General features: G+C 44.4%; 1 protein-coding gene across 1 annotated transcript in view; it reads left to right on the forward strand.

Moving 5' to 3' along the window:
* Mypn (myopalladin) overlaps positions 1 to 9,760 on the forward strand; it is a gene marked incomplete in the record, with an annotated part of 83,973 nt that overhangs the window by 58,204 nt on the left and 16,009 nt on the right. Inside the window, 2 exon segments of the mRNA XM_013514883.1 lie at positions 1 to 72; positions 410 to 548. Coding sequence (XP_013370337.1) covers positions 1 to 72; positions 410 to 548 — 211 coding nt within the window.

Here is a 9,760-nt window from a genome sequence, read left to right on the forward strand (position 1 = left end):
CTCGGTGCTGCCGGCCCTGCCCGCCACGCCGCCCACCAACGCCATGGGGCTGCCGAGGAGCGCGCCGGCCGGGTGAGTCGGGGCGGGGGGACCCCAGCCCTGCGGGGAGCCCCGAGTCCGAGCCCAGCCTGGGCTGCGCGGAGAGCCCTGCTCACACGCAGGCCAGTGGAGCGGGGTCGTGTGCGCAGAACAGCGCGGTCTGGGACAGGGCTATTGGTGGGAGATGCCTAGATCGCGTATCTTTTAACAACAAAACGGATATTAAATACTTCAGACCGAAACCCGCGATTACCATGAATACTTGTTTAATAATTAAAATGTTGAAAAGCCCCTACAAACACGGATCCTCTATACCATGCTCAATGCCCTTAAAGCGTAGTGAGTGTGTCGGTGTGAATTTATTTTACAGGCCGTCGCAGGGACTAATGAAGAAAAACACAAAGTCTTCCCAACCAGTGAGTGACGATTACATTCGTGAAACCAAGAACGCGGTGATTCTGGACCTGGGAAAGAAAATGAGTTTCAGTGACGCCAGATCGAACCAGCAGGTAAGACTGTTGGATTAGATGGTTTGATGGAATTTTATTGTAAGGAGTGTAAGTTTTCTTAAATCAGTCCTTGGATACTTCGTGGTCTGGTCTCAGTGAAGTTGATGTTACCGCTTAGATGGCAGAGCCAGCCTAACCTCATGTAGAAAGCCGGTCCATGGGGTCTGCAGTTCTTGACTAGGAGTTAAGTCAGTTTATTTGTCTATGCATTTTAGCTTGAATAGAATATGCAGCAGTCCCCCTTTATCTGCAGGGGGTACCTTCCAAGACCCCCATAGGGGTTACCTTCCAAGATCTCCAACTATAGTCCATGAATGCCTGAAAATCCGGATAGCTTTTCCTATAATGCATACGGATCCGGACTGTTTTTCCTATAATACATACTAATGTTTAATTGTAAAAGCAGGCACAAGCCCAGGTGTGGTGGCACACACCTGTGATCTCAGCATTTGCACTCAGGAGGCTGAGGCAGGAGGATCACTGAGTTCGAGGCCAGCCTGAACTGCATAGTGAAACCCTGTCTCAGAAAGACAAAAAAAAAAAGTAGGCACAGCAAAAGATTGACAGTAACTAATAATAAAATGAAATGATTATGATGCTATGCTACAATAAAAGTTTTTTAAAACTTATGAATTGTTTACTTCTGAAATTTTGTACTCAATATTTTTGGATCCTGATTGACCACAAGTAACTGAAATTGTAGAAAACAGTGTGCCAGATAAGGGGGAATTACAGTATTAAAGGAGAAGGATGAGTCTGTTCCCCATTGCAGCAGCCTTCAGCTTGGTTTAGGCAAACTCCATTACATGTTTGTGGTCTTCCCTGCTAAGCCTTGAGATAACTAAAACTTGAAGGAGCACCGAGGTTCCAAGCTGACCTTCCCTTGACGGCTTCAGCCTTGGGTGCCCAGAATCTAATCACCCCTCCCCTAGTCTGTCATGAGGTTGAGTCTTGGGAACGGCCATCAGGCACCATCCTGTCCTCTCCTGGTACAGCTCCTGCTTCCTGGGAAGTTTTGACATTGAAGGAGAAAGGAAACCCATGCCTGAGCCTCCTGCACACAGAAGACAGGCAGACTGTTGGCTCACGCACTGACTTATTCGTGCATTTGATAATCACATGGGGTTCTTTGTTTCTCTGTCGTTTGGAGACAAGGTCTCACTGGGTAGTCCAGGCCAGCTCTGAACCAACTCTGTAGCCCAGGTTGCCTCAACTCACAATTCCCCTGTCTCCATCTGCCGATCAAGTGATTATTTTTAGATGCAGGTTTACATTTTAATAATCTAATTCTTGGTTTATTTCCCAAGGTGGGAACTGATAAAATCTATTTTGAAATATAACAAAACCTTCGTCAAAAGAATACGCTTAATATCGCAGAATGTGTTCTGTAAGGGCTCCTAGAAACAAAGCTCCAGCTCCCCGACCGCAGCTGTTTTGCTTGGTACTTCACTCCTGCTTCCTGTGGAGCTGCCCGCGTACAGTGCTGTACTGCTGTGTTGTGTCCTGGGCTGCTTGTCCTAAGCAGACTCCTGAACACCTGCTACTTAAAGCCTTCAGATTGTGGCTTTAAGTGGCTGATCCAAAGCAGAATATTTAAACTTCCAAGTACTTTTCATATTATTATTTCCCAAGATGACACCTGCTTCTAGAGGCAGAGATGCCCAGGCAGCCCTCGTCCCCTGCCATCTCTCCTAACCAAGGAGCGGAAGCGCAGCCATCCAGGGCTGGTGCCAGCACTGGAGCCAAAGCCCTGGTCTCCGGGATACTGCACATCTTCCTGAGACTCACAGCCTCTCCCAGTCATGTGACAGCAAATACCTGCAAGCCCCACAGACGTCACTCTGTGGAGCGCAGACTCATTTTCCCTTGATGCTGTCACCACGCTGGTGGTTGTTAACCCTCCCCAGTGGCAGTGAAGTGGGAGCTGTGCTGAGCCTGTTACGAGGCGGAGAAGTGGCGGAGAGACGCCGGGGAAGGGATGCCGGCTCTGCACAGAAGCTGTTCGATTTTACTTCTCTGGTTATGCTGAAGATAAATCCAGGTTAATCCAGTGCCCCACTCAGGGGAAGGCGGGATTTTTCTCTTACTACCTCAGCTTCCGGGAGTTGAGTGCTAGAATTCTCTCAGCCTCCATCATGCAGATCTGTGCAGCCAACAGCGGGAGCGGGGCAAGTTTCTAAAAGCATCTGTGTCAGTGACGGCAAACCTTTTAGAGACCCAGCGCCCAAACTGCAACCCAGAACCCACCTGTTCATCGCAGAGCGCCCGCAGGACAATTAAACCCGAATGCTTGGCCGCTGGGGTGAGGCTGCTGTGACCCGCTGGGGTGAGGCTGGGGTGACCCGACGGGGTGCGGGCAGAGAAGGCCCTGCACGCACTGCAGCGCACGTGCCCTACGTTCATCCCCGCTGGTGCCTGCTGTGCATCGGTCTTCTTAGTTTCTGTTCTGAGAACTATTACAGTTAAGTTAGTTCATCACAGAACTGGTCTTAGGCTTCATTCTTTGCCATGGATGCTGAAAGTCAAGCTGCATAATTAAAATTCAGGAAACTAAGGAGCCGCCTGGGTTGGAATGCCTGCATTATAAGGTTGGCAGGTGTTCATTCTGAAGAAGTTTTAGGAAACGAAACAATAACCATATTGTGATGCTATTTTGTCCACAGCTGCCTTGAGAAACCAGCGTGAAAATGCTGGGCAGTGTCTACAGTGCAGACCACCCGTGGGTGAGGCTGCGCGTGTCAGCTTAGGGCAGCATAAGAGCGGGGGCAGCTGGAGGGCAAGCATGAAGAAGCACTGGTGCATTCATAGCTTTTTTTTACTTGCAGTTTGGGGACACAAGAGTCAAAACCATCTGTTTTCTCCCATTTTAGTGTATAAATGATTGCTTCTGAAGAACATGAATCTGTTTTTGCTTTATTTTGCTTTGAAAACTTTTAGGTCCACAAAACTGGCTTCTCTTATCCTATTTTAGTCCCGAGCAGATAAAGAATAATAACTGTTCTACAACATTCATGTGACCCAGCATTACCACATTGTGCCAAGCATGGGAATAAATCAGAAGACCTTGAAGGGTGAATACTGCTGGCTGTAAACAATTTCCTCCTGAGACTTTAAACTTACAAACTATGCTTTAGCAAAATGGGCTGACTGAGTGTGATGGTGCGTGCTTATAATCCCAGCACTCAGGAGGCTGAGACAGGAGGATCATGGTAAATGAGGCCAGCCTGAGCTACACAGTGACTTCAAGGCCAGCCTACACTACACTACATAGACCTTGTCTCAAGAAAACAAAGAAAGAAAAAGAGGGAGGGAGGGAAGGAAGGAGAAGAAAAATGGGCTTTCTTTGATATATCCGTTCTTTGTATTTCTCTTGTAATATTTCAGCGTTTGTACTCTAACTCATTTTATAGAACATTTCCAACCAGCAATTATCGTTTGCTGTTGATTCTTAGAACTTTGTGAAATACAAGGATGTCTTCCTTTGAGATATTTATATTTACTAAACTTTTAGCTTCCTAAACTGGCAGTGAATTCTTTGTGTTGGGGGAAAGCCAGGAGAGAAGTGCTCTGGTTTATGAATTTTAAGCTAGGTTGTTTCTTATGTTGGGAACCATTTGTCACCAGTAGATTGTGGCTGGACGGTAATGAAATTTAAAAGGCGTAGGTTAGTGCGGTGCAGCTGAGACGGCAAAGAAACCCAGGCTCACAGTTAACTTGCTCTTGACTCAGCAGGGTGCTCACACCATCAGGAAGTATCTGTTGACTCCTAGTTGAGCGTTAATTTTGAAATCTCGGCAGCACCTCCACCTCCCTCCAGTGTCATTTCCAGCTTTCCTTCTTGACTTCACTTCTCTGGAAGCCACCTCATTCTTTATTCTGCTCCTCCTACCCCGGCTTCTTGTTAAGCCTCTTTAAAACTGTCTGTGCTTCCCAGATATGACAAACTGGTATGACAGATGAGGCCAAAAATAAGTACCTGACTCTCGCTCTGCCTTCTGTTCCTCTTATCTCCTTCTCTAAGCTGCCTGGTCATCCCTCTATTTAAACCCTGCTCTTTCATCTCTGACCGTTCATCTTGTTTTTAAGGACAGGTTTATTTTGGCTTCTTACCATGAATTCTGTGTGGCCGTCCTCTTCGGTGAGCAGGTAGCCATAGCTCCGTTCCTCTTCTAATGAGAATGACATAGTGACCCCCCATTGCATATGGAAAGGCCATTGGCACTGCGGAACCCTGGCTGCCGGGACAGCGAAGTGTCCCTGTGTCCCCAGCCTCAGGCACTGTCATGCGCTCCCTGGGAAAGAGGCAGGAGGTGTCTCGGTCCCTGCTGCTTCGCTGGTCTGCCTGGTGCAGAGCAGGTGCTCAGTGCCCATTTGCTGAATTAACACACAATTATAAGATTTATATTAGTTTCAGATGGAATAATTTAACTTTTTTGGTTGTTTTTTTGGGGGGGTTAGAGGCTTTTTTGTTTGTTTTTGGGGGGTTTTTTTGAAACAGGGTCTCACTATGCAGTTCAGGCTGGTCTTGAACTCACTATGTAGCCCGGGACAGCCTCAAGCTTGTGGCAATCCTCCTGCCTCAGCCTCCGAAGTGCTGCGACTACAGGCGTGTGCCACCATGCCCAGCTTAAACAATTTTTGTAACATGCTGAAATGAAACTAAACTCTGGTGTTAAGTGAACATTTAGACATTAAGTAAATTGGACATGTTTTAGTAATTATTTTCAAGCACAAAATACAGACTAAAAATATTTTGTGTAACCTCCTTGAAGGTAGAGTCTGTGTTTTGTAGAACGTATTTTCAGTACTTAGCTGGGGTCAGTCTTGCAGCTTATAAAGAATCTGGCAGCATGAGCAGTAAGCTACAAAGACTGCCTTTTTCCAGTGGAAGGCAGTGAGTGAGTATGAGATAAATACTAAAAAAACCTATGCCTGTTAAACCCCAAATTTATGTTGGAATCTTTGTTGGAAACAGCAAAGATGAAAAGGGGAACAATTTCTCTAACACGTGAGATTTTCTTTGGGCTGGGTTGTAGTTCTGTGGTGTGGCCCTTGCCTTTATTTATTTATTTATTTTGGTACCGGGAATCGAACTCAGGACCTAATGCTTGCCAGCCAGGCGCTTGTGCTGCTGAGCTATATCCCCAGCCCGGCCCTTGCCTTTAGCACCTTCAAAAACTTTTTTTCTTCTACTGTGCCTTGCACCCAGAATCAGCTGGGAACACTTTGAGCAGCCTTTCCCAAAATGTAATCCTCTTTGATTGTTTGCCCCTGAAGCCTGGGCTCAGTACTCCGAGGAGCCCAGGAGTGAGCTCGGGCAATGCAAGTTAGACGCTGACCCTCAGGATGCCTGCGCCCAGCTGGCATGCCTACCGCTCTGCCAGTCTGCGGAAGCTGCAGCTATGTCCCTGAGATCTGATGTCTCAAGTTGTCAATTTATCCTCCCTACGAGGGTCATGCTCAAAGGAAAGAAAGGTGTACTTTCAAGTGGCATATTCCTCAGAATTTTTTTCCTGTCTTCTTCCATAGAGCAGCTATAACTCCATGCAATTCATGAGCCTAGAAAGGGTGGGCCAGCTCTCATTCATTTGATTTCCTTACTAGGTGTACACCAGAACAAAGTATTCCCTCCTGTGAGCACAGAGAGTGCCTCTAGGCAATTGAGATAGAAATCCCTGATTTCACTCACAGAGGGGAAAAGGAACCGGAAAGCAACGGAAGCAGCACAAATCCAGTCCCGGAAGTTAAGAATGCAGGTCCACCAGCAGCACAGTGAGACTACAGCTTCTGTGCAGAACAGTGTGAGAAGTACCCTTAGGGCTGGGGATAAAGTACCTTTAAATTTAACTTAAACATGCTGCTGTGTTTGCAAAGTTCCTTAAGAAATTTGAATCACATCGGTCATAATGTAAATAAACACCTCAGGCCCAGCCCCTCGGCAAGGCACGGCCTCCGCCATAGCCCTGCCGAGTCCTTGTTCAGGAGGCCCAGCCCCAGATGGCTAATAAAGCTTTTATGGGAACTTTTTGACCTTTGTATTCCTATTTTATTGCTCCTCTGCAATTCATACATTATGTTTATATAACTGTTACATTTAACAATTAGGTCTCAAAAAGCAATGTTAAGTTCGTCTCCTGTGATCCCTTTAAATTTATCCACTGGGGCTATTCCTTGCCTGCTCCTGGCAATCCCAAAGCCAGGGTAATCTCAAACCCTGCTGGACCATTTTCGATTCCTTTAAAGTTCGGGGGCCACTTGCTGCAAAATACAGCCTTGATCCAGTAATTCATAACTTCCATGCCTGTGGTAACCAATAGCCAACGCTCATTCAAAATAAGATCCATCGGGCACAGTGGCGCACACCTGTGATCCTAGCATTCAGCAGGGCTAAGGCAGGAGGATCACAAATTCGAATCCTGCCTGGATTCTCACTGGTCTCCAGTGAGACCTTGTCTCAAAAAACTAAAAGGCTTGTGGTGTGGCCCAAGGGTAGAGTGCCCCTGGGTAGTTTGTCCTCCTCTCCTCTCCCCTCCCCTCCCCTCCCCACCCCTCCAGTTCCACCTAATGAGTGAATAGTTAGAAATCATAATTGTTAACTTTTTCCAAAACATTCCTATAATGAGAAGACAATTTTTATATTTTTAAACTAAATGAAGTTTCCGAATCCAGTGACAGTAGTAGAGATGAACAGTCTCTTACTTTAACTGGTTTGAATGATCTGAAGTTAACACATTTTGCTGGTAAATTTTTCCACCTTGTCAGAGCTATGGTCTTACTCCATCTACCCAGTCTGAGATGTGTCCAACAAGGGGCAGATTTGAAACTGATGCCAAGCAACTAAAGCCTAGAAACACTTGCCTAAACCCCAATTCCACTCAGTTTCGTGTGATTACACGCATCAGACTGTAACTAGAGGACATGAGAAATAAGATTTCACAGTTTGAGGTCACTCTGCCCACGCGTCCTCCAGAGCTTCCAAGTTCCCTGTCAGGAGCTTCTCTGCAGCCAGGACCTGAAGCCCAGTGATCGTTATGGCCGTGAGTCACCGTTAACAAAGGTCTCACCCTCCCCTCAAGCACACCACTCCAGGTTCCTCAAAGATGTGGCAAAGTAGGAGGAGCGGCAGCCTCTGTGGGTGTCCACACGTTCATTCCTCGCTCTCCAGATGCTTCCAGAGCACCACAGCGCTCCAAGCGCTGGTCACAGGCGCACAACACAAATCCTATCAGCAAGGTGAGAAACATGGGTCTGCCAGGCCCAAGTTTATGCTTTAGAATATTCATCTAATGATGAATTATTAATTTTAATTTTATGGGTTTTATTAAGTAATGAGTACTTAACAGGAAAAACATCACAAAGATAAAGTATTGAAATTTTAGTATTTATTGTTTATAAAAAACATCCAGATTTTTAACATTGTTTTAGTGTACAAAGTATAAAAAAGAACCACACAAATAAAATCTTATATGAACCAAAATAAAAACACCAATAGTACTTTATCAAAAAAGAAATCTTTACTTCAGTTGCCACTCTTAAGGCAGTCTGCACATATGGCAACAGCATGTTCCATACACACACTCATCGCCTACACTGACAGCACATGTCTTTTGCTTTCCTGGCCTTTTTGTAGGACATACTTGACATTTCAGTGGTCTTGTTGTTTTGTCAGTTATTATTATACGTGTGTAGTTAGCAGGACATGAAATATTGATAAAATAAATTATTAAATTCTTAATATGTCTTGTATGTTTAGAATAGACATCAACATTTTCACATCAGCTGTTTACTTGCTTACAAAACCTAAAACATAACATCAGAAATATGAAAATACCAATAGAACTCCATCACAAAATAAGCTTTGCTTCAACTGTCACACCCAACACAGTCTTTGCACATGACATGCACACCTTCACACATGAGACATGCACACCTATTGCTTACACTGACAGCACGTGTGAAAGTCTGATCACCTCTCTTCCTGTTTTGTCAGGAGCTTCCTACTATACTGTACACCATGCACTTAGTAGGGAAATAAAATATCAAATATGTAATGAGTGCTTAGAATAGACATCAACATTTTCACATCATTGCTTATAAAACCTAAAGGATAACATCAAAAATAAAAACCTATGTGAACCACAGCGTAAATACAAACAAAAGTCCACCACAGAAATACGCTTTGCTTCACCTGTCACACCCAAGGCAGTCTTCACACATAACAGCTGCATATTCCATACACAAGTATCACTTACACTGATAACACATATATTTTCTTATAGGGCACAGCTGACATCTTTTTTTGTTTTCCGGTTATCGAAGTAGGTCTTTGTGATAATGCACTTGCATGTTCAGCTGTCAGCTCACCAGTGTGCTGCACAATTTTTTGTGTAGTCCCCTGGGAAGAAACATTTTGTTTTCCTCTGAGGTAAATGATCCCTTATGAGCTCCAGTCCCAATCCTCTAAGAAAATTTCTCCATGACATTTTGCACTGGTTATTTACTTTGCAAACTATCAAACTATTTATTTATTCTATGTTTAGAAAGGAGTAAAAAACCATTGGCCAGTGCTTTGTGTTTCAAGTGACATCATAGTTGCTGCATAACTTATCAACAACATCTATTCCACCTTTGGTTTTGTTGTAGAGAGTTTCCATCTCAGGCTTCCGTTTTGTCAGTTTCCCTTTCAATATTTCCATCATGACATGTTGACATCAGCAGTACCAGTTTGTTTTTCTTTGCCATATATGAGGCCAATGTTACATCTTTCTGAAATCCAAAGATTGTACTATACAATACTGTTTTGAAATTGCAACATTTCATTTGGAATTTCTGCATTGTTCCTATGTACAGTTCCCATGCTGGTCAACTTGTGCTCTGTTAGCAAGTGTAACATCAGTTGGAAACTGGCAAACCAGCTGTCAAATGTCACATTTTGATTAGTTTGGGAGATGGGACCAACAAGTCTGTTTACAGCATCATTAAATTTATTACTACATGAATAAGGACCTGATGCTGAGTTTCAGGATACATGTCTAAATTGAAAACATAATATGTCTTTGCATCTACAAGGGCATAAATTTTTATGCCATATTTTGACCTATTGCTTTTCAGTAAGTCTTTTATATTCCTGCGGTCACCATGAGAAATCCCCACTGTGTATACCAGACCCATGAATCATTCAACTAGTGAAATGTCATAATAAATACATTTTT

This window comes from Chinchilla lanigera, unplaced genomic scaffold (assembly GCF_000276665.1).
Source record: "Chinchilla lanigera isolate Chin_1 unplaced genomic scaffold, ChiLan1.0 scaffold00024, whole genome shotgun sequence".
In the NCBI taxonomy this organism is placed as follows: domain Eukaryota; kingdom Metazoa; phylum Chordata; class Mammalia; order Rodentia; family Chinchillidae; genus Chinchilla; species Chinchilla lanigera.